At 39.7% G+C, this 25,957-nt stretch overlaps 1 protein-coding gene and 1 long non-coding RNA gene across 2 annotated transcripts in view; one reads left to right on the forward strand and one right to left on the reverse strand.

The window, feature by feature from the left end:
• The window catches only part of LOC103279182 (uncharacterized), a 44,168-nt gene that overhangs the window by 10,589 nt on the left and 7,622 nt on the right, over positions 1–25,957 (forward strand). The window lies entirely within an intron of this gene.
• On the reverse strand, positions 957–24,357 carry LOC100567529 (palmitoyltransferase ZDHHC11). The gene is made up of 9 exons (XM_008112992.3): positions 22,741–24,357; positions 19,770–19,982; positions 17,051–17,229; positions 15,306–15,407; positions 13,392–13,516; positions 11,095–11,250; positions 6,821–6,942; positions 5,770–5,822; positions 957–2,533 (listed from the first exon to the last, which is right to left on the reverse strand). Exons 1-8 carry the CDS (start codon positions 22,756–22,758, stop codon positions 5,805–5,807), a joined length of 933 nt encoding a protein of 310 aa, XP_008111199.2. The 5' UTR covers positions 22,759–24,357; the 3' UTR covers positions 957–2,533; positions 5,770–5,804.

Consider the following 25,957-nt stretch of genomic DNA (forward strand, 5'->3'; position numbering starts at 1 on the left):
TTGAGATTGCTCAAGAGGTTAAAAGAGTTCATTTTGGTCTGCCTTCTGTTTAATGTATCTAATGTATTTAACAATATCAAAAATGTAGTAATAAAACAAAGAACGAAATAGGGATAGAAACCAAGGGGGGGGGGGGGTCTGTCATAAGCTCTTGGTTAGAAATGAAGGAGAAGTGGCAGTCTGTCTTGGCTGCATAAAGTACAGGAGAGGTTATTTCCTTTTATTTGTTCTTATTGTCTCTGCACTGATGTGGAGGAAAGAAAAGAAAAGATACATAGCATAATTTGGAGGGGAAAGTGTTGGCAAAGTCCAGAAAGTAGAGATACATTGGACATCATAGGAATTATGCTTCAGTTTTGCTGTAATGGATGTTGTATGTCCCTAGAGAGGTCTCTACCGGGGCCAGGCTTCATTTGGACGATCACTGGTGTGGATACGTCAACAGCTGGGAAGCAGGGGACTTCTGTTGGGCATTGCAGCATCGGGACCTAGGCAACCATCTAGGATGCCTGGGGAGTCACTGATGGGAACCCTCAAGTGGGCTCAGGTCCATGCAACCTGCACTCAGTCCTGCCATATCTGGAGGAAAGGTCGTTCCCTCCACATATGTGCTGATCCGGATTAAAGAGCTAAGCCAAAATGTGTATGTTGAAAGGAAAACTGACGTCGTGAGGTTTGGGTTTACTGCTGGTCCAGAGAGGGTGGAGGGAGGCTTCATAATGGGCTGGATAGAAAATGGATCTTTCAGCTTCCTGGATCAAAAAAAGATTTCTGTCTTCCCAAATTTGGGAGGCTCCCAAAAAATGGTTCAGGACCCCCCACTAAAATCCGAGACACTAAAGGTGATCACAGTTTTCCCAGTTTTCCCAAGCCTAACTGTCCACCCCCTGTATCTACAGATTCAGCATCTGGAGATCCACCATTATCTCTCCCCTTCAAATGCCAACAAGGAAATCTTAATTTTTCCGTTTTATTTAAGGGATAATATTTTACTGCATCATTGTATATTATGTCACTTCAACATCCACAAATTTTGGTATTCATTGGATGTCTTGGAATCAAAACCAAGGGATCATTGTTCTTATATAATATAATAGTAATAGAGTCTCATATAATTACTTTCCTTTGAAGGGACTTGTTTCATTCCTTGCCAGACATTTTACAATATACAATTGTTACAATGCAACACAAATTTTATAAGTAATTTTCATTTCAATATTTCAAGAGTTAATTTTTATTTTAAATAATTCATATTAAAGGAATGAAGATTAAAAAATGAATGCATTTATTTTTCTAATGTTATCCCCTACAGAACCTCTAGGCGCCTAAAGAAAAAAGAACCATCTCCCATAAAAAGTGCAAATCAAAAGTATGCTTCTGTGTAAATGTCAAAGAAATAAGTCCCAGTCTTAGATATAAAAATAGGACATACAGAATCCTACATTTTGCTTCAATCACTTTGTTAAAAGGGTCCCTCAGGTGCAATAAAATCATAGAATTTATTTGTAAGAAATGATTTCAGAAGGAGGCCATTTATACATTTTCTTCCAAAACTAATTTTGGGATAGTGACTAACTTTCCAGCTGGCATTTTATGAAGCAGGACTTTCTGCAGGAATGCCTGAAGCAAATACATTTTTGGAAAATCAGATAAACCTCTTTGGTTCTTCTCAGTTCCATACCCCGTCTGGGGTTCTTTTGCTTCTCAAACTGGTTCCTTGTAATCTTAAAATGGTTCCCTTTCAGGAATCTTCCAAAACCCATGATCTTCTCCTACATATTTTCTGGATGTTTGACTGTCTCTCTGTGAGAATAGGGAGATTCTGTTTACCTTCAGACTCCTTTGTAGCTTTAGCTGTTATTGGTTTTATATATAAAAAGAATAATCTGTGCATGGCCATCCATGGATATCTGCAGATTCTTCAGTTGAGGATATCCCTACTTGAAGTACAACAGGATAAAGGACAGTTATTCCACATAAATAGAGGCAAGGTTGGGCAGCTATTTGTTTGTGGAAACCAATGTTGTCTTTTAAATAATGTCAAATTATTAGAATGATGCAGGCATGCTCCTGACGGTTCTTGCCCACCTTCTTCTTCTAACCATTTGGTATGAGATAGAAACTGCCAGCTACTGAAAAGGACAGCCTTAAGTGTAAAACCGCATAGAATGTCAGTATCCAGATTTGATCAGATAGTCCTGGAGTACAACACTGAACTTTACAAAAATGAAACATGTTTTTTACATGTAACTTTTGACTATGAACAGTCTTCCATAAAAATAGCACCATCATAATGTTCAAAATATTAAAAGGTGAAAAGCCAGTTTCAGAAGTCAATTTAGACCCAACCATAGTTGCAACTGACTTGCAATTTTTCCTTTTAACTTTGTTGATCAAGTACATCCTGTAGTCATTCTGTAGAAATACGTATTGTCCACTGAACATTTCTTCGGGAAATGTTACACACGGGAAATAATATCCAGAGGAGATTCCTGATGCCCTTCCTGGTAATTAAAATCAGATAGGAAGTGTCCTAAGAAGCAAATGAAAAGCAAGTTGTTGTTATTGCTATTATTATATTGCTACTATTTTTTTTAAAAGCAGTGTCTTAGTATAGCCTAAAATGTGAAAAAACTACATTTTAAAATACTGGGATAGAACTGTCATATTTTATACTAGCTGTGCCCGGCCACGCGTTGCTGTGCCGAAATCTGGTGGTATGGGAAATAAAGTATTGAGGAATTGGTGGTAGTTAAGGTCAAGGGTAAAGGTTTTCCCCAGACATTAAGTCCAGTCGTGTCTTACTCTGGAGGTTGGTGCTCATCTCCATTCCTAAGCCAAAGAGCCGGCGTTGTCCGTAGACTCCTCCAAGGTCATGTGGGATGACTACATGGAGCAGCGTTACCTTCCCGCCGGAGCAGTACCTATTGATGCACTCACATTTGCATGTTTTCGAACTTCTGGGTTGGCAGAAGCTGGAGCTAACAGTGGGGGCTCTCTCTGCTCCCCCAATTCAAACCTGTGGCCTTTCAGTCCAGAAGTTCAGCAGCTCAGCACTTTAACACGCTGTGCCATCAGGGGATATTATTTCCTAAAGGTTGTGAATATACAATATTTCTGATTGGTTTTTTTTTGTTTGTTGGAGGCAAGTATGAATGCTGCAATTAGGAAAAATGATTAGGATGTAATGGTCTTGCAGCTTTAAAGCCTGGCTGTTTCCTCCCTGAGTGAATTTTTTGTTGGGAGGTGTTAGCTGGCCCTGATTGTTTCCTGTCTGGAGTGGTGTTGTTTGCGATATTTTATGTGCTTCTACTGTCTGTGGCCCTGAGAAAACAGAGGATTTTCCAGACTTTGATGATGGGAATACTTTGTTGGGAGGTGTTAGCTGGCCCTGATTGTTTCCTGTCTGGAATACCCTTGTTTTCAGAGTGATGTTGTTTGCGATATTTTATGTGCTTCTACTGTCTGTGGCCCTGAGAAAACAGGATTTGCCAGACTTTGATGATGGGAATACTTTGTTGGGAGGTGTTAGCTGGCCCTGATTGTTTCCTGTGTGGAATTCCCCTGTTTATTTACTGTCCTGGTTTTAGAGATTATATTGTTCTGCATTATTCTATCCCAGTAATTATTTCATATTAAAGAAGAATCTCACTTATCCAACATTCGCTTATACAATGTTCTGGATTATCCAACGCAGTCTGCCTTTTCATAATCAATGTTTTTGTAGTCAGTGTTTTAAATTCATTGTGATATTTTAGTGGTAAATTTGTAAATACAGTACAGTAGAGTCTCACTTATCCAACATAAACCGGCCGGCAGAACGTTGGATAAGCGAATATGTTGGATAATGAGGAATTAAGGATAACCCTATTAAACATCAAATTAAGTTATGATTTTACAAATTAAGCACCAAAACATCATGTTAGACAACAAATTTGTCAGAAAAAGTAGTTCAGTACACAGTAATGCTATATAGTAATTACTGTATTTATGAATTTAGCACCAAAATATCACGATATATTGAAAGCATTGACTACAAAAATGCGTTGGATAATCCAGAACGTTGGAAAAGCGAGTGTTGGATAAGTGAGACTCTACTGTAAATACTACATAGCATTACTGCGCATGGGACTACTTTTTCTGTCAAATTTGTTGTATAATATGATGTTTTGGTGCTTAATTTGTATAATGATTACCTAATTTGATGTTTAATTGGCTTTTCCTGAATCCCTTCTTATTATCCAACATATTCACTTATCCTGCCGGCCTGTTTACGTTGGATAAGTGAGACTTTACTGTATATTTCTAATCTTATATTATCTGCTCAGAACTGGATTATCTGAGGCCCCTTCTTCACAGCTGTATAAAATGCACACTGAAGTGGATTATATGGTAGTGCGGAGTCAAGATAATCCAGTGCAAAGCAGATAATATAAGATTATAAATGGGTTATATAGCTGTGTGGAAGGGCCTTGAGTCTACACTGCCATATAATCCAGTGCAAATTAGATAATCTGTGGAAGAAGCCTAAGTGAGGCCTAAGGCTGCCTGTCCCCTAACTGAAACCTGGCTGTCCCTTGGTTGCTAGGCAACCAAGTGGGCAGAGATTAGCCCTCTAAACTGGCAGCAATTGGATAAAAAAAATTATTGCTCTCCCTCTAATTAGGACTTTATTTTTCTTTTCTTTTTGTTGTATCAACCTTGAGGCGTGGATGACGGGTTGTGTTGTCAAATTTTGAGGTTGGGGGGCCCTGTACTTTTGTTGTTTTGTGAATTGCCGTGATGCCATCACTCTTTTATATATATAGATTTCCATCTGGCATCTTTCGAATGTTTTAGACTACAGATCCCATCATTGCCAGTTACAATGGTTCATAGCGCAAAAGGGCATGATATAAGATACAATTAAGAACCAAGGCTTATGGATAGGATGCCTGACTTTACAACCGCAGAGCCACAAATGCCATTGGGATGCAACCCCCATTATACCCAGTCTGCATGGCAGATAATCAAACGTGATGGGGTTTATTGTTCAATAGCATCTCGGAACCCAAAATGAGTAAAAACTAAAAGAGTACTGGTCATTATGTTAAAAAACATAGTTGGTCCTCTGTATCCATAGATTCTCCATCCATAGATTCAACAGCCACTTAGAAGCAGCCATAAGACTGATGTGGCCCTCCATAAAAATGGGTTTGATACCCCTGATATAAAGGGAAAAAAAACCAGTGTCAAACCCGCATATGTTAAAGTCACAGGTGAAACAACAGAATACCTAAACAGAATGTGTTAACATTTGCTGAGCTATTGGGCAACCTGGAGAGGCCCACATAGACCAAAGAAATGTATGACTGCCTTTGCTGCACCACTCATTCATCCTATTAAGAAAATTGCTATTGTGTCAACAAAATGAGGCACAGCTATGTCATTGTAGCAGCTTTCCTGCATTGTCATGCCTGAACAATATGCATATCTGATAAGAAGAGCTAACTGAGCACCATGATGTGAGTGGCATTTTGGTGTTTTTGCCATGGGAATATGTTGGATGATTTTGGTGTGTTATGTCTTGTTTGAAGCATTGAAACTCCCTCTCTCTGTTTATTTGAACACAGGCTTAGTATACTTGAACTTACTGAAAGAAAAGGTCCAATATAACTAATAAATGTAGTTAATAAATAAAGAGATTCTCTTTTGGTTCAATACTTTTACATGTCTATTGATCACTTGCTAGAGTACAATCCCACATTACTAATGCATTTATTAACTTACCCTGATATGGAGGAAGGTTTGATGCTATCTGGTTGTCATACTTTAGGTAACTCCTAAGAAAGGTAACAGAAATATAGGAAATAATTACTCTCCCATCTAGCAGATGCTACTTTTGTGAGGTTTAATTTTAAGCTTGGATTGAATAAGTGGAAATCTATCTTCAAAATAGTATTTAGAATTCAGTGTCAAGAGATGCAAAACTCTTAACTTTTAGGTGGCATAAATTACCATTTCACTCTCTAAAACAAGACAAATCAGCTACATGTTTGCATATAAAGTGACAATGACTATAGCAACTGGGAATCTAGCATCTATATTTAGGTGAATTTTAAAGATGTAATTATTCACTAATTTTCTTTTCAATAAAGAAATTAATAATTTGAGCAATTTTCTTTCCATGGGAAGAAACTTTTTAAAACCCCCAATTTTCAAGCCTATCCACAATCTGGGATTTATTCTGTGCAAAATTTGTATTCTGGTGTTTCATACAAAAATTGGCATATCTTATGTAGAAAATGCCATCTGTGCAGAAAATAGTGTTTTCTATGCATAAAAGGTTGTTTCTGGGTAATTCAAACATGTAGATTTTGCAGAGAATACACCCCCAATTTACAGCATTTGTTGCATAGGAAATACTCATATCTGCAGAAAAACAGGTTTTCTGCACAGCAAACACATTTTTCTATCCAAAACACAACACAGAGATTTTCTACAGAATTGCATCCTTAACTGTGACGAATTTCATCAGTCTATAATTCTTCATCATTTAAAAGCATGTTTCTCTATTTTTTTCCATCTCTAGTGGATATTGCTTCTTGAACTGGTTTCTTTCTCCAGGATAAGGAGGAACCATTGGCAAGAACTCTTGTTTCAGTCTGACAATCAGTGAGAAATCCATCCAACAGTAGTGTCATCTATGTTGTATTTTACTAGTTTGGCTATGAAAATGTCGTGGGGATTTCAAAATTATGTTATTCTTATCCTGATCTTTAAGATGTTATACATAGCAGGAACACTGAAAGTGGGGGAGGGGGTAATAATAAAGAGTTACCTGTAATGGTTCCATTCTGCAAGTTTGGTCTGATGTTGTCTCCGAGTTCAGTTCCTGATGTATCGTATGCTGTTTAGATCGATGCTGAGTCATGTATTCATATGTATTCATCTTCTTACTCACTGTATGCACAAGAATTATTTTTCCTTTGTTAAATTGGAAAACTATAAATTCTGGGTGCTCTGCAGTTCAGATAAACTACATCAAAGTTCGCACATATGAACATTATCCATAAATACAATCTGAATTAACAATCACTGGTGTAGATTTTAATAGAATGCCATTCATATTCAAACCAGCAAAATGGACACCATAGACCTGAATCTTTCTATTAGTCCCAAAAAGAGCAGACCTGTAGAATTTTCATGAATTGCTTCAGGTTGGGACTAATAGGATTGAGACCAGCATGTTGGAAGAGATTTATCCTCTCACCAGATCACCCAGAAGAAATAGTATGCTTTTATCTTAACGATGACTCCAGATGTAGCCTATGTTTCCTATTTTCATTATGGTATGTACCATTAAGATGGGGTCAAACGTTCTCTGGGTCTTCGGCCATTGACTCAAACTCTGCTGAGAATCAATATAGATATGAGTACCATTAAAATCAATCTCAAAAATATAAGCAAATTTAATTTAAATTAATATATCAATGGTACTCCATTTTTCAGTGATTAAAAGTGATATTAATAGAGCTACAGACCTCAAACCTTGGAGATGCTGTAATGATTATTTTATATCTGTGATAGCACTGTGAGACAAGGAAGAATCTTTGAACAAAAATAATATAAAATCTAGAAAGTGCAAATAGATATGATTCCAACTTGAAGACCTTTTTATAATTATTAAAGGAAGCAATAGACATAATTTATTACACTTAATAACATGGTATTTGTGGTTTCACCTACCGAGATCTCACAAAATTTGCTAGATCCTCCAGATGATTTTATGGTGTGCTTCCACTGTAAATTACGATAGAGACACCCTGGATGACCTAGCAAATTCTTAGGATATTCCTCTCTAAATTTTCTACCGTGTTTCCCCGAAAATAAGACAGTGTCTTATATTAATTTTTGCTCCCAAAGATGTGCTAGGTCTTATTTTCAGGGGATGTCTTATTTTTCCATGAAGAAGAATTCACATTTATTGTTGGACAAAAAAAATAAACATTTATTATATACTGTACAGTAGTTGTCATCACAAGCCAGCATAACCAGACAAACTGAATCCTATCAAGAATTTCTTGTTATAACCATTATTTCCATGTACAAATGGTATGTACATTTACCAATCCTGCATACTCTGGTGTTCTGTTTGGCAGGCACTGGGCATGCTTCCAAACAAAAACTTCGCTAGGTCTTACTTTTGGGGGAGGCCTTATATTTAGCAATTCAGCAAAACGTCTACTAGGTCTTATTTTTTGGGGATGTCTTATTTTTGGGGAAACAGGGTATATTCTCCAGGACAACTGTATGGCAACTTTCTAGTCAAAGACATTTGTTGTCTTAGGGCATGGTTTGTTGTTCCCACTGTAACATCAGGAACATATCTACACACACACACCCGATACAGGGTTCACACTGTAGTATATCTATTTCAAAATTAATTATATAATTTCTATTTCAAAATGGCACACTGGGGCTCTGGGAATTAGCACTAATGGAGAAATTAAATCAAGAATAGATTTAAAGAAGCAGAACTGAACAAAATGACCTCTACATGTTTGATGCACATTTATAGGTTAAACTAACACAAAAATAACAGTTAACAACTGATTTTACCATGGAATAACACACTGTTGTTATGAACTTTCTAAAAGAGACATTCTACAGGCTGGTGGGTGCGTACATTGGTGGCTGTGCTAGCTAACATCATATACATCCAGCAGTATGCTCCTTCCTAGCAATGCCTTCTATAAATTATTGTAATTTTATGTAGGTAAAGGTAAAGGTTTCCCCTGACGTTAAGTCCAGTTCTGTCCGACTCTAGGGGTTGGTACTCATCTCCATTTTGAAGCCGAAGAGCCGGCGTTGTCCGTAGACACCTCCAAGGTCATGTGGCCAGCATGGTTGCATAGAGCACTATTACCTTCCCGCCGGAGCGGTACCTATTGATCTACTCACATTGGCATGTTTTCGAACTGCTAGGTTGGCAGAAGCTGGAGCAACAGCGGGTGCTCAGTCCGTTCCCGGGATTTGAACCTGCGACCTTTTGGTCTGCAAGTTCAGCAGCTCAATGCTTTAACACACTTCGCCACCGGGGCTTTACCCTGTTGTTTCAGGTACTGGCATTACAGTTGAGGGGTTACTGGAGAAAAAGGTGGCATTAATTGAAGAATTGTCATTATAGTTTCTTTCTCCAACAAAAGGATATGAAGAACCTTTAAACAGAGATAATGCTGATATTTTCAAGCAAGAATATAATCTTGAACTTCACTGAGCAATCTCAGTCAGTGTTATGTTAAGGGTGTGTCATTAACTCCCTACCAGCTGTTAGAAATTTTGGAAGTTGAAGTCCAAAATACCAAAGTACCAAAGTTTGCCCATGCCTGGGCTAGACCCTGCATCAGCCCCACTCCTGCTGATGCCCAAACACAGGAAGAAATGATAGTATGATAAGCCAGGTGTCTGCACTATCACAGCTCTTTTTATAAGTTGGCCTTAACTGCTTATGTTGCATTGCTCGTATTGGCAATGTTTGTTGCCACCTAGTGATATAATGAAGAAAGGTCAATGTATTTCATTTGTTTCATTATTTTTCAAAGACAGGAGATTGACAAGGAATATCAGGTGCTGCAGTGCAGACAATATTTCAGAGGAAGGAGCGGCCAAATCCACTTCTGAAAATTGCTGGACTAAGAAAAGCCTATGGTAAAGGTAAAGGTTTCCCCTGACGTTAAGTCCAGTCATGTCTGACTCTGGGGGTTGGTGCTCATCTCCATTTCTAAGCCGAAGAGCCGGCGTTGTCCGTAGACACCTCCAAGGTCATGTGGCCAGCATGGTTGCATAGAGCACTATTACCTTCCCGCCGGAGCGGTACCTATTGATCTACTCACATTGGCATGTTTTCGAACTGCTAGGTTGGCAGAAGCTGGAGCAACAGCGGGTGCTCAGTCCGTTCCCGGGATTTGAACCTGCGACCTTTTGGTCTGCAAGTTCAGCAGCTCAATGCTTTAACACACTTCGCCACCGGGCCGTTCAGGAATTTGTTGTAAATCATCTGGCCATTTGAAACTAAATATGCACACATGGGGACTTTAACTTGCTGGTTAACACTTCGGAAAAGCTATCCAGTAAAACAATAATAAACAACTTAATTTATACCCCGCCACCATCTCCCCTAAGGGACTTGGGTAGGCTCACAGAAGCATTACAAGTGCCAAATATAAAACAAACAATACATAAACTTGTAGACTATAACAACGTAAATTTACAACAGCAAACATGCATAAAATGACACATACTGAAAATGTTAAAATTCATAAAATGTAGTGGTGCCTGCAGATAAAACTGGCAGTCTTAAATTAACAATCCAAATGCCGGAGTCGGGCAATCACTAAGTCTTCAATCTAACCACTAAAATCTAATCAAGATCTACAAAGCCATGTTTTTAGACTAGACCGAAAAGCTTGGAGAGTGGAGGCTGACCTAATCTTTCTGGGAAGGGCATTCCAGAGCCGGGGTGCATCAATTTTAACTGCGAAGGCCCTCCTAGCTACCGCCGATACCTGAGTTTTCAAGTGTCAGCAATGAATCCAGGAGAACCCTGTGTCCTTAGGGGGAATGTAACCCCATTGAGCACAAGTTGCCACCCTATACCCCAATCGACCTTATGATCCAGAGCTCTCTTAATCTCACCACTAGTGACAAAGAATGGAGAAAAAAGACGCTGTGATACCCCTGCCTACAATTATCAAATAAACCAATCTATTATTTGCCTTTAAAGCTTTGTGTTGCAGTTCACTGCTATTTATTTATTTTATTTATTTATTACAATACTTATATCCCGCCCTTCTCACCCATAGGGGACTCAGGGCGGTTTACAATAAAACACAGTATAAAAATATTGCAGGCAATTCAGTCCGTTAAAAATTAAATACATTAAACATTGATAAATATGCATATAAATACACAGTTGGCGCATTTCGAATCTGATAACTGGTACCGATAAAAGATGGTGATAATTGATGCTGCTGTTATTAATCGAAAGCCTGGTCCTGTTGGATCCCTGTTCCTATTAAAAACTAAAACATCTCAAAGAACTCTTTTACTCACAGAGATAGAGATGAAACGCAAGTAAATGTCCAACAAGGAGGAAAGACGCTGATCCCAGAACAACACTTAATGTTGCTAAAGCCAAAATTGCAACTGCTGTTGTTTCTACTGGGGCAAGAGGAAGAAATACCAACCAAGTGGCATTTCCACGGACACCTATTGCAGCAAAAAATAGAGGGGAAAGGTCGTTTTTATTCAAATTGTCATTGCCTAATATATTTTAAGCAAGGTACTATAGGTGGATTTTACCCTTTTCCCTGTGGTATTATAAGAGAAGTTTTATAGCTGTATTCTAAATCGCTGTTGCAACCAGACTTAGTGAATCAAGACATCTTGATCAAAATATTTTTACATGGCAAAATAACTTTTAAAGATTTAAATTATGGTTCAGGAAAAGTTATTTTCCTGAAAATTGCACCTGTGTGAGAATTGTATTTACACATTTACAGTGTTCAAATTCTATTATCATGGAAACAGCCCCGCCAAAAACCCACCAAACAAACAATACATATATTATTCAGCTCCCTCTTCTCAGAAGGTTTTCCTTTAGAAACTACCTAAAGCAGGGGTCCCCAAACTAAGGCCCAGGGGCCGGATGCAGCCCTCCAAGGTCATTGACCTGGCCCCTGTCCTAAACTTTAGACTTAGGGTTGACCTAAGTCTACCTGGTCTTTGGAGGTCTCTTTGCTTACCTGTGGTCTTATGAGATCATCTAGATGGTCTTTGAAGGTCTCTTTGCTTAGCTACGGCCTTATGAGACCATCTAGATGGCTTTTGGGGGTCACTTTCCTTACCTGTGGTCACATGAGACCATCTAGATGGCCTTTGAGGGTCCCTTTAGTAACCTATGGTTTTATGAGATCATCTTGATGGCCTGTGGGGGCCCCTTTCCTTACCTATAGTCTTATAAAACCATCTCGATGGTCTTTGAGGTCCCTTTCCTTATCTATGGTCTTCTGATGGCTTTATGAGATCATCTAGATGGTCTTTGAGGGTCCCTTTCCTTATCTATAGTCTTCTGATGGCCTTATGAGATCATCTAGATGGTCTTTGAGGGTCCCTTTCCTTACCGATGGTCTTATGAAACCATCTCAATGGTCTTTGAGGTCCCTTTCCTTATCTATAGTCTTCTGATTGCCTTATGAGATCATCTAGATGGTCTTTGAAGGTACCTTTCCTTACTGATGGTCTTATGAGACCATTTAGATGGTTTTTGGAGGTCTCATTGCTTACCTATGGTCTTGAGATCATCTAGATCAGGGGTCCCCAAACTAAGGCCTCATTTACCTGGCCCCTGTCCTAAACTTTAGACTTAGGGTTGACCTAAGTCTGAAATGACTTGAAGGCACTCAACAACAACAATCCTAATTTTGGACTGTTTCATAGTCCGGCCCCCCAACAGTCTGAGGGACTGTGAATCGGCCCTCTACTTAAAAGGTTTGAGGACCCCTGACCTAAAGCAAGGAGGAATTCTACATATTTGAATCCCTATTCTTTCACTGTTGATATGTCACCCCATAAAATACTTGTTTATATAGTAGAAATTGATGGAATAATGTGAAGTATATGAAACAAACAATATAGCTGCATCTGGAGGTTTTCCAATTATATATTTCATCAAAGGTGCAATAGGAATGAATTCATACTGCAAAGTGCATCCAGTGTATATGGCTCCTCCCTGGAAGGTACAATGTGTAAAGGTAAAGGTTTTCCCCTGACATTAAGTCTAGTCGTGTCCAACTCTGGGGGTTGGTGTTCATCTCCATTTCTAAGCCAAAGAGCCGGTATTGTCTGTAGACACCTCCAAGGTCATGTGGCCGGCATGACTGCATGGAGCACCATTGCCTTTCCGCCGGAGCAGTACCTTATTGATCTACTAACATTAGCATGTTTTTGAACTGCTAGGTTGGCAGAAGCTGGGGCTAACATCGGGAGCTCATCCCACTTCCTGGATTTGAACTGCCAATCTTTCGGTCAGCAAGTTCAGCAGCTCAGCAGTTTAGCCCACTGCACCATTGGGGGCAATGCTAGTCTGTTCCAAAAATGTGTGGGTACTTATATTCTCTAAGAAATGAGTACAGACTCCATATCGGTCTGTGGCATGGCTGCTGCCCTTTTCTTTGCTACAAGACCAATTTCTAAACTGGTGACACTATTGAACATGAAACAAGTTATTATGGAAACGTGCATCAGTCCTTAAAAAAACTGGCAATTTTGTATCTCATTTTCTCCTTTCCCTCTAGCAATATTAGATTGCATTAGTGTAAAATGTTATTTTTAAGTTACTTGAACAATACTTTCAAACTGAGGCGATGTGCGGAGTTGTGCCGGATCCACAAAATACTGAATGAAGACATATAGCATCATCAAAATCAGTAAGAGGATCCCAACAGTAGCAGATACCACAGCATTGAAGAAAAACCTAAACAAACACACAAAGAATTATTGCTAGCATATGGGATTATACAGTTGCTAAGAAAAATGTTGCACAGTGCTATTAGTATAACAGGAGACAACAGGATTTGATATAAATGTTTTTCCTTGTTTCTATCTGATATATTTCTCTTTTCAAGCAAAGTGCTATGTAGTTTTCTCTGCACAATACAAGCAATCCTCGAATAAAAATGCATACACTTAAGATCAATTAATAACCATCCTGTCACATTGAGTGTTTTGAGAGGGGTGGGATACAAATAAATTTTTGATTGATTGCTGCCCTTAAATGTTGTTGTAGGGAGCATAAGCATACATGATCCTAAATAAAACAAGTTTTCTTCATAACTACAAAAGTCTTCCCTTAGTGTTGTGAAAGTGAATAGAGTGGTGAGTGTATTGTAAATAATTTTTACACGATCTCAGCGTGATTTCCTGATTTGGCTTTGGCACTCAGCTAAAGGACATTTTTGTATAATAATCCCTATCTGGTGTGTGTATGTCCATGATACAGAGAGTGAAAGAGTTAATTTAAAAACCTGCCAGATATTTGTACTTTGCACTTTTTGCGTCTGTTCATAAACAGTATGAATTAAATAGCTATCCAAGAATAACTAACAATTTATTTTACTTTGTAATTTGTCCCAGTAAGCCTTTCTACAATTGCGTATTTGATGCTTTGAAGACATAATTCACACACACCTATGACCTTTCTGCAAAGTATTGTATATATTCGAGTATAAGCCTAGTTTTTCAGCCCTTTTTTAGGACTGAAAAAAACCTCCTCGGCTTATACTCGGGTGAGGGTCCTGGTGGACTTATATTCAGGTCGGTGTATACTCAAATATATATGGTATATTTATTATTTTTCTCTATTTTTATTGGTATTGTTACATTTATTATTTTACTCTATTAATTATTATTAATACATTTATTATTACATTTATTATTTTACTGCATTTATTATTATTATTACATTTATTATTTCACTCTATTATTAAAAGGATACATAAACACATTTACATTGAAGAAGATGAAAATAATGATTTAATCAGAGTTGGACACTCATATCTTAAATTACAGTTTGATGTAAAGATTCAAAAACATTTAAACTACTGATGCCTCAATTAATGTAATTTTATTGGTATCTCAGTTTTTTGTTTTCCCAGTTTTTTGTGGTAAAATTGGGTGCCTCGGCTTATATTCGGGTCGGCTTATACTCAAGTATATACGGTATGTTTTTATTGTGGCACAAAAATTCAGTAAATAAATTAGCACTGTATCTGTTTCCTTATCTGCCTTCTGTATGACTAGGAGAAACTCTAGCTAGTCTGGGATTAGCTTCAGTTTGCTTGCCCTCATTCTTCCATTACTGAAAATTGACGGTGACTTAGCAAAATATTTTTTTCCCATTTAGATGAAATTATAATGAATATGATGTAATCATAGAATGATATAATTTATGATATTGTTGTACTAAAACCACACTTTTTTGCTATTTTTAATAAAAGAACAAAAATGAAAAAAATATTGTATTTAAAGCACACTCACAGAAGGGGGGGGGAGTCATTAATCAGCTATTCCTTGCTAATCTCCTAAGTGATTAGCAGATTTGATAAATGGTTAGTTAATAAACAGATCCATTTAATTGTTTATGGCAACAGTTTGGCTAAAATGGACTCAATGGGAAGGAGAGGATAAATTCGGTCACTCTGCCTTCCACTGCATAACAGCTTTCTAGACAGTAAGCAATTCCCAGATATCTACTGTTAGCTTACCAATAATTTCTGCTTCCAACACAGTTATTAAGCCAATTGCAATGGTGGTCGAAGTCGGCAATACATTTATTACAGGTACTACAATGTTTAGTTTTGGGTCCACTAGGAGGAAAAATATGTGAAATAAAATTCAAGTCTCATGTGAATTCATTCAAACAGCGTATTTGAGGATACATTGCAAGAATTGTTATTGGAAGAAAGATTATACAGTCATATAAGATAATACACACGGCTCGCATACAATCACAATTGGCATCACATAAACTCATAAGCACTTAATCAGAATCATAACAGTGAAATATATTTCCTTTTAGAATCAATTCACCTTTTTCCAGAGAGCACAGTGTAGCATCTAGGAGCATGAACCATTGGTATAAACCAAAAGGCTCTGGTTGAATGCCAGGAGTGTACTGGTTAAACCTTTCAACAATTTAATTGTAGTCAAATGAAGCAACACAGGCAGTCCCTGAGTTACAAACATCTAATTTACAAATGAGTCATAGTTAAGAACGGGGATGAGACAACAGGAAGTGAGAGAAATCTAACTTTAAGAAGGGAAATTCACTCCTGAAAGAGTTATGGGGAAAAGGTGTCTCCATTGAAGCTTTTTAATCAATCCTTGTTTCCACAAGCCTAAATTTTCAAAATCCTATTATCACAAGGAGTTCAAAAATGTACCTGTTCTGACTTAAATACAAATCCAACTTAAGAACAAGAACCTATCTTGTTTGTAACTTGGGGACTACCTGCAGTTGTTTTACATTAGCTTTGGTAGGATAAGTTGGGCATATCTTGTTAATATGATGACAGTGAAAACAACTTGAGAAATATCATAGGATGTATTGGCAAGCTATGCAGCAATTCTCAATTCTGAAAACTTAGTGAGCTTTTTTATCCCACCTTATTCTTTGTGGCCATGGAGTTTTTCAGAAGTTGAATTGTGTAAGGAATAGTAAACTTCATAACATGTGTTCTAGAGCACTGCTTCTTAAACTGTGGGCCCCAACGCCAAATGGAGTCTCCTTATCTCAGTGGTTCTCAACCTGGAGTCCCCAGATTTTTTTTGGCCTTCAACTCCCAGAAATCCTAACAGCTGGTAAACTGGCTGGGATTTCTGGGAGTTGTAGGTCAAAAACATCTAGGGTCCCTAGGTTGAGAACCACTGCCTTAGCTCAATGCTGGGGTCACAAAAATTGGCAACAGTAAAGGGTTTCTGAAAGTCACCAATTTACACACATTTATAGCAACAATGTGCAGTGTTTACAGTGGACTCTGCATAATTTTTTTATACCTATCAACCTGGGGTCATGTAAAAATGTCTCGCTACTGTACATGTATTTGTTGAATTTGCTTGTGGTTGAGTTTCTTCTTCTGCCACCCCTTTTTCTTTGTCAACCGAATTCCTTCCTTCTTCCTCACCTTAACTTCCAAAATCTTCCAGGTAATTTATGGGACTAAAAATAATAAATTAAAGAATCTAACACAGGTTAAGGACCAATAAACAACCAAAAGCGAGAAGAAAAGCATCCTCGGACCCTCAAAGACATGGAAAAACCCTAACTACATGTCAGGACTTTATTAGCCATATTTAGGTTATGAAATAAGCTAATAAGACTAACAATAGGCAGCACCTCGAAGCAAATGGTAGTTGGTAGATGTGCTAAGTAACTGAATTATTTACAACTGTGACACTTTAACAAATAAGTAGATCGTACATTAGTTATGCTACTATGTGGAAAACTTACACGTCAACTTCACAGAGGTAGCAGTGCTGGTTCTGAATAACATGTTTAAATTTGCTCCTGTCAAAAAGTGGCATAGGTTTATCATAATTCTTCTTAGCCAGTATGTTTTCATCTGCTGGATCAATAGTAACTGCAATAAGATGAGTGATTAAGTGATGCACAAAAACTATGCCAATCACCTGCATATCATGGAGTTAAGGCAAAGGAACAAGAGATGACACCATCAGACTGTATTATTCATGTTTGCTACATTAGACTGGTTTCCAAAACACATTGTACAAAGGAGCTGACAACAAGAACAAGAACCCCCGCTTTCTTACTATCCTTTTCTGAATGCAAGGAAGGAAGGAAGGAAGGAAGGAAGGAAGGAAGGAAGGAAGGAAGGAAGGAAGGAAGGAGGGAAGGAGGGAAGGAGGGAAGGAGGGAAGGAGGGAGGGATGGGATAAAAGAAAGAAAAAAAGAAGGGAAAACGAAAGGATAAAGGAAAGGAGGGAAGAGAGAAAAAGAAGAAAAGAGAAAGGAAGAGAAAATAAAGAAAAAGAAGGGAAAGAAAGGGAGGGAGAAAAAGGAGGGAAGGAACAAAACAAGACAGGAAAGGGGGAAATATATATTGGACAAGTTTGGGGGAAAGGAAGTTATAGTTCATCTGCATCCAGAGAAACAGTGACCCCCACCGACAATGGACCGGGACTAAACTTTGCACAGAGAAGCCTCATGACCAACTGAACATACTGCAGGGGTTTGTGGGAATGGGCCTTGATTTTGGGAGTTGTAGTTCACCTACATACAAAGAGCACTGAACCCAGTCAATGACGGATCTGGATCAAACTTGGCACACAGACTCAACATAGCCTGCTGTGGATACTGACAGATGTTTTGGGACAATTGCTCCTGGAATCTGGGAGTTGTAGTACTTCACCCCCATCCAGAGAGCACTGCAGCCAGGCGATGACCAGCCAACAACAGATCTGGACCACACTTGGCACACAGACCCAAAATGGCCAACTCTGAATACTGGCAGGGTTTGGGGAAGATTGACCCACAATTCTGGGAATTGTAGTTCACCCACTCCAAACTGAGAATACCTAACAATCAAAGACAAATAATGCCTTTTTCATCCAATGAGATGATCAACAAGCAGGGTTCAGACCAGGGAAAAACTATACAGGTCAAATTCTTCATCTGACTGAACATATCGAGGAAGGCTATGAGAAAGGCTGCATTACGGGAACAGTCTTTGTGGACCTTACGGCAGCCTATGACACGGTGCAACATAGAAAAATGCTGCATAAAGTCTACCATATCACCTGGGACTTTGACTTTACAAAAACTGTCCAGACCCTCTTAGACCCTCACAGCTTCTATGTGGAGTTTCAGGGCCAGAAAAGCAGATGGAGGAGGCAAAAGAATGGTTTACCCCAAGGCAGCGTTCTTGCACCGACCTTATTTAATATCTTCACGAACGATCAGCCACAACCACCACTCACAAAGAGCTTTATATATGCTGATGACCTTGGCCTTACAACACAAGCAAAAGATTTTGAAACAGTTGAAAAGCAAGTGTGTGCTTTCCACCTACGTAACCGCGAAGCCAACAGGAAACTGAAAGTTACTTGGGAAGGCCAAGAGCTCGAACACTGTTTCCATCCTAAATACCTTGGTGTCACCTTAGATCGAACACTAACATATAGGAAACACTGCATGAACACCAAGCACAAAGTAGCTGCACGCAATAACATCCTGCGGAAACTGACTGGCAGCGCATGGGGTGCAGACCCACAAGTAGTAAGAACATCAGCCCTGGCCTTGTCTTTCTCAACTGCAGAGTATGCCTGTCCTGTTTGGCACAAGTCTGCCCATGCAAAGCAGGTGGACATAGCACTGAATGAAACATGCAGAATCATCACGGGATGCCTTAAACCTACACCTGTTGATAAACTCTACAAGTTAGCTGGCATTGCCCCTCCTGACGTGCGACGGGAAGTTGCTGCTAATGGTGAGAGAAAAAAGGTCGAACATTGTGAAAGCCACCCACTGCATGACTATCAGCCTCCTCCCACCAGACTCAAATCAAGGAAGGGCTTCATGAGAACCACCACTCCTCTTGATGTTCCTCCAGCAGCAGCAAGGGTGTCTCTCTGGGCAGCTAAACCTGGCAATTCTAACTGGATGGCCCCCCAAGAGGGTCTTCCTCCAGGGGCAAACCAAGAATGGGCAACTTGGAAGTCCCTGAACAGACTCAGAAGCGGAGTGGGCAGATCTAAAGACAACTTGGCAAGGTGGCACTACCTGGAGGAATCCTCCACCTTGTGTGACTGTGGAGCTGAACAAACAACTCAGCATATGTATGCTTGCCCACAATGCCCTGCCTCATGTACGGAGGAGGAGTTGTTTAAAGCTACAGACAATGCGGTTGCTGTCGCCCGCTTTTGGTCCAAAACTATTTAGTTGCTTGTGATTTCTTTTTTTCTTTTTTTAAAATTTTATTTTTATTTCCATTATTTGAAATGCACAATGCTTTTGACACGAAATAAAAATAAAAAATGCCTTTTTCAAATAACCCGGGCATCGCCGGGTTCCCAAGCTAGTAAAAAATAAAAAAGGATTAAATAGTGCTGAGTAGACATAAGATAAAATACTGTTAAAATATAATAGCGCAAGCAGTTCATATGTGGTTTTAGTTTTAGCACTTTGTTTTAAACAAAGCAATAAAGGATACAACATAGGCAACACGCCTCCATTCATTTGGGAGAAGAGGTATGTAGATACCGAAGCTCACTATAGCCAAGTATGAATACAGCAACAGGGTGAGGAGCTGGAATGAGTGGAGAGGGAAAGACCAGCCGTTCACTCTAGAATGCAGCGGTGCCACTATGTGGTCATTTACCTGTTCAGGCCCTGTCTGTCTCTGCCTCTTGTTATAGCAGGCCATCTGCAAGACAGAACCCAAAATGGCCAGTTAAAAATAGTTGTGCTTTCCAGATCTCAGGAAAAACTGCTGACAAACTCAGTAACACAGGTCTTCCATGCTCTGAATAGCAGCAGATGGAGGGAATCGCCATTTGAATAGGAGGCTTTAATATCGCAGTCCCTAGAAATATCAATGCAGACAAAACCACGATTTCTCTTCTGCTAACTACAATGGTAAAAAAAAGCAGTGTGCGTTGTTGGAGGCACACAGATTGACTCACCACTTCTGCATGCCGAGATGCTTGTGGGCAGGACAAGAGCTTGTCTGTGTTGTGCACATCTGAATGTGTGGATGACCAAACGAAAACAAAATCAAACAACTTAGTCTTAGACAAAACAATTCAGAAACAGAAGTGTTCCTGGCAATTCCACCACTTGCCTAAAGATGCCTCACCTTCTTTAGAAAACAGGTATTACACAACCACATCCTGTTAAACAGAAGCAGGAAGTATGTCAGCATGGCCATTTCTTGTGCTTGTGGTTTGTACACTTCATAAGAGGAGCTAAAAGTGATTGCTATTGTAAACACTGGCTTGCACAAGATGTGTTACATCCTTGGTCAACAAGTTATTGCTGCTGTTGATGAGAGAGAATATTTTAAATTGACATGGGGCCGAAGAGTAATCAACACTGGTTCTACCTACTACTCCTGCACAAACCTGCACTGACGTAGACATGGATTTGTTTTCATCCCTTTCAGTTTAACCTATGTGAAGAACAATTCTACCCTTACATCCTTCATCCTCTCATTACTGTTTACCCAAGTTACAGAAAAGCCAAATTAGATGTGGCAAAATTTATGTTTGTCGCACCTCAGGCTAACTTCACCTTGCTGAATACACCAGACTATACACAGATTGAAGTCTTTTGTAGTTTATTAGGTAAAAGGTAAAGGTTTCCCCTGACGTTAAATCCAGTCATGTCTGACTCTGGGAGTTGGTACTCATCTCTATTTCTAAGCCGAAGAGCCGGCATTGTCCATAGACACCTCCAAGGTCATGTGGCCGGCATGACTGCATGAAGCGCCGTTACCTTCCCGCTGGAGCGGTACCTATTGATCTACTCACATTGGCATGTTTTCAAACTGCTAGGTTGGCAGAAACTGGAGCTAACAGTGGCCGCTCATGCCACTCCCGGGGTTTGAACCTGGGACCTTTCGGTCTGCAAGTTCAGCAGCTCAGTACTTTAACACACTTCGCCACTGGGGCTCCTTCAAAAATGTATTGGGAAATAGAAAATAAATAGTTCTTTAAAAGCAAAAGTAAAGATCCCAAAGACTATTGCAAAGCCAAGGCTATAAAGAATAATCCAAGTCCCATAACTTGAATACACAAGGCTGCAAGGTAATCCTGGAAAGCAAGAGCTAGCTTCTACACTCCAAAACGAGACATTGCTTTTGACAAAGATTTCTCTCTCAGCACACCCTTTAATATTCTCTGCACAGCATGAATGCATTTCTTTGGCCTCTGACCTCTTTCTCTTTCTTGTTTGCTATTCTAACACTTCTGCGCCGAAATTCCAAACGGCCAGCTCGATCCAGAGATTCTGTTTCATCAAGGCCGGAGAGCTCATTAGCAGCAGCCTCTGTCTGCACGTTATCTAACAAGGAGCTAACCTCCCTTTGCACCTGGCTAGCTTCGGTATCATCTTCAGTATCAACAACACCATTCCCTGCTGTGGGAATGTCTCCCTGCTCCTCATCTCTCACAGCAGGGACACTCTGAACCTGAATCCTATAATTCCCATCAGAGTAATCTTGAACCTGAATCCCATCATCTTGAACATCAGGAACCTGAATCCCACAATCCCCATCATAGTCACTCTGAGACTCCAGCTGAGTCACAAAAATGTTGTTACATGGCCAGGTATAAAAAGATGACAGAGCTCCTGTGAGATGAACCCAGAATAAGGCACAGGGGATATGAGACCCCCAAATCTATGGTGGTAGTGCTGAACTCATCCAAAATGATTTGGAAATTTAGACCAAGAAAACTCCCATTTAGTTGAGCCTCCTTGGGAATTATCAGTCAGAAATGCAGAGGCATTGCTAGAAGGGTACGGTGTGTGTGTGTGTGTGTGTGTGTGTGTGTGTGTGTGTGTGTGAGTGTGAGAATCACACTGCGTGACACCAACAGAGGCTGCACCAAAATGACTGTCTATAACATTTTTATGCAGTGGTTCAGCAGAAATGTATTACTTTAATAAAAATATCCCTGTAGTTAGATATAACTGCAAAACCTTTTTGTAAGCCCAGTTTGCATGTACATGTATCAATATATCTATAAGGCTAAATGTTAATGTCAGTGGAATGTTGGTGGACAACAAAAGAGATTTAAAGATGGGCTTAAAGCTAACCTTTAAAAATGTGGTATAAAGCGGAGAACTAGGAAGCCCTAGCATTCCAGTGCTGGCATGACTACATTGAACGCCGTTACCTTCCCACTGGAGTGGTACCTATTGATCTACTCACATTTGCATGTTTTCGAACTGCTAGGTTGGCAGAAGCTGGAGCTAACAGCAGGCGGTCACTCCGCTCCCTGGATTTGAACCTGGGACCTTTCGGTCTGCAAGTTCAACAGCTCAGCGCTTTAACACACTGCGCCACCGGAGGCTCCCATCATGTTATTTCTCCAGTCTGAAAAGCCACCTTAGAGCATGCCTAAATATAGAGTTTCAATTAAAAGATACATTTTCTAGAGAATTTCTCTCTTCTAACTCACCTCTGTGATGTTCACCATGTTTTTCTGTTTGACCAGCTACCTCTGCCCCTTCCTCTGTTATCAAGGCCTGAGAGACAGGTGTTTCAATAAGGTCCAGAACCCCACTGGGATCTTTCCTTCTGTTGAATTGAAAATCTCCAGTGCTTCAGGTGACACGCCTCTTTTTCAACTGCAAAATAATCAGAGATATGAAAATATAGAATTTATATTGACATAGTTTTAAACAACTTTTAGAAAAGTTTTACTTTTTTTTAACAGAGTGACTTCCTTTGCAGTTATGGAAACACTTTCCCCTTCACTCCTTTACAAGGCAGGACTTTTCTTGGGTCTTAAGAGGAAATAAGTCACCTACTCACCTTTCTGTCATCTGTCCACAATTGTTTGGGTTGAGAGTGTTATGATAAAATTCCACACATCACAAATATTCAAGAAACTGAGAACAGTAATGCAGATGAATGCAAAAAAAGGCAGAGAATACCTATGTCTTGACACAGCTCTGTTACTTAAGTCTTTGGTGCTTCTCTAATACAAAAGCAAACATGAGCTATTTCCTCTATGGTGCAAACTTACTAGAACTCAACTCCTGAAGGAGGAGACCAAAGATATTAGTAGCGACCAGTTTCCCATGCCTTTCTTCAACAACAGCTTGCTATGCAGCTATTAGGGAATATTAATTATGTGAACATTTTCACCTGATGATTTTGGAAGACCCAAAAGCCACAGGATAAAGGTGAAGTCATAACCTTCTCAGCATTTGATGACTTAAATGGTCATAGAAAGTGTTTGTAGTTTGGACCCTTAAAACATTTAACACTTCCAATGCTTTCATTCTGAGTTTCGAGGAGGGTTATACTGAATGTTAATTCTGCATGTTGTTGGGGAATCCGCATACAAAATAAAGACATCTATTAAATAAGTAATTTGTTCTTGGTTGTAGAGCTTCCGACATACCACACCATCCAGCCTATCTTTCTCCCCATTATGGTCTTCCAAAAGTGACTGGATCTGGAATTCACAACCGGTGACAAGATAATCCCCATCTGATCTGGAACTCCTCCTTCTGTCTTCTTTTGGAATTTCAGGCTTATGGAAGAATTGCTAATGCTATGGCAACCAACTGACAAAAGAACACCTGAACGTGGGGTGGATTTTACAACAAATAAAAATAGCTGTTGATATCAGCATGACAAGGAGTGTAGTCCTGTTTGGTAGAGAGAGGGTACCCATTCACTTATTTACATAAGTTTAAGGCCTGAAAAATAATTATTTTAAATGGCTACTCAGGAGCAACAGAGCAATCCTGCCCATCCTTAAAGAGAGAGCTAAATATTGATTTTTTTCCCCTGAAAAATCTAAAGTTATAAAAAGTAATGTTATCCATATTATATTCAAGTAAACAGGCCTAGTAAAACAACTAAAATGATCAATGATGACCACATCATTGGAGTTGTGGCCTCACAACTCCGAAGTTGCTTGGATGAAGCTGATTCTCTGGATCCATCCCAATCTGTTTTCAGGTCTGGCTACAGGACACAGATAGCATTGATCGCCTTGGTGGATGATCTATGAAGAGAGACAGGGGGAGTGTGTCCCTGCTAGTTCTCCTGGACCTCTCCTGGTTTTTGATACTATCAATCATGGTATCTTTCAGGGTCGTCTCTCCGGGATGGGACTGGGAGGCACTGGCTTGCAGTGTCTCCAGTCGTTTCTGGGTGGAGCTGGGGACTCCTTTAGACAATTCTGTCCCCCATGTTGTTTAACATTGACATAAAACCATTGGGAGAGATCATGTGGAGTTTTGGAGTTCGGTGTCAAATTTACACCGACAACACCCAACTCGATTACTTCTTTCCACCAAAAGCCAAGGATGCCGTCCTGCCATTAAATTGATGCCTGTCATCGGTGATGGACTGGATGAGGGCTAATAAATTGAAGATTCATCCAGACAAAACAGAGGTACTCCTGGTCAGTCGGAAGGCGGACCAGAGTGTGGGATTACAACCTGTGCAAGTGTGGGATTACAACCTCCCCATGAAGTCACAAGTTGTTGTTGTTGTTGTTGTTGTTGTTGTTGTTCTTCTTCTTCTTCTTCTTCTTCTTCTTCTTCTTCTTCTTCTTCTTCTTCTTCTTCTTCTTCTTCTTCTTCACATTGAGGCTGGGTGGCCAACTGTCAGGAGTGCTTTACTTGTGCTTTTGGTGCACAAAGGCAGAAGGGGGTTGGGCTAAATGGCCCAAGGGGTGTCTTCCAACCCTATTATTATTATTATTATTATTATTATTATTATTATTATTATTATTATTATGTATGACTCAGCAAACAAGATAGATATGCTGGATTTCGTATCACAAAATCACAAGTCGAACACTTCCCAAGTGTCTAGGACTGTGTGATGTATTTTCGGATGATGTGTGCAGATCCCAGCAGGGTGGCCTTTTGCAGTTGCAGATTGTAATTTTGTCAATGTCTATTGTTTCCAAATGGCGGCTGAGATCTTTTGGCACAGCACCCAATGTGCCCATCACCACCGCGACCACCTGCACTGGTTTCTGCCAGAGTCTTTGAAGTTCAATCTTGAGGTCCTGATAGCGGCTGAGTTTTTCCTGTTGTTTTTTGTCAATGCGACTGTCACCTGGTATGGCAACATCAATAATCCAAACCTTTTTCTTTTCCACAACTGTGATGTCTGGTGTGTTGTGTTCCAGAACTTTGTCAGTCTGGATTCGGAAGTCCCACAGTATCTTTGCGTGCTCATTTTCCAATACTTTTGCAGGTTTGTGATCCCACCAGTTCTTTACTGCTGGGAGGTGGTACTTGAGGCATAAGTTCCAATGAATCATTTGGGCCACATAGTTGTGCCTCTGTTTGTAGTCTGTCTGTGCGATTTTCTTACAGCAGCTGAGGATATGATCAATGGTTTCGTCAGTTTCCTTGCACAGTCTGCATTTTGGGTCATCAGCTGATTTTTCGATCTTGGCCTTAATTGCATTTGTTCTGATGGATTGCTCCTGGGCTGCAAGGATCAGGCCTTCTGTCTCCTTCTTCAGTGTCCCATTCGTGAGCCATAGCCAGGTCTTCTCCTTATCAGCTTTTCCTTCAATTTTGTCAAGGAACTTTCCATGCAATGTTTTGTTATTGTTATTGTTATATTATTTCTTGGTGGCCAACTATAGTCCGGCCCTCCAACAGTCTGAGGGATCGTGAACTGGCCCACTGTTT

This window comes from Anolis carolinensis, chromosome 6 (genome assembly GCF_035594765.1).
Source record: "Anolis carolinensis isolate JA03-04 chromosome 6, rAnoCar3.1.pri, whole genome shotgun sequence".
Classification (NCBI taxonomy): domain Eukaryota; kingdom Metazoa; phylum Chordata; class Lepidosauria; order Squamata; family Dactyloidae; genus Anolis; species Anolis carolinensis.

What these genes read in the sequence shown, in the direction of transcription:
- LOC100567529 (XM_008112992.3), bottom strand. An exon ending in TACCTCTGTGAAGTTGACGT is followed by an intron (nt 15,408 to 17,050) that starts GTAAGTTTTCCA and finishes TTTTCCTCCTAG; the next exon opens with TGGACCCAAAACTAAACATT. An exon ending in CACATCGCCTCAGTTTGAAA is followed by an intron (nt 11,251 to 13,391) that starts GTATTGTTCAAG and finishes TTGCTGCAATAG; the next exon opens with GTGTCCGTGGAAATGCCACT.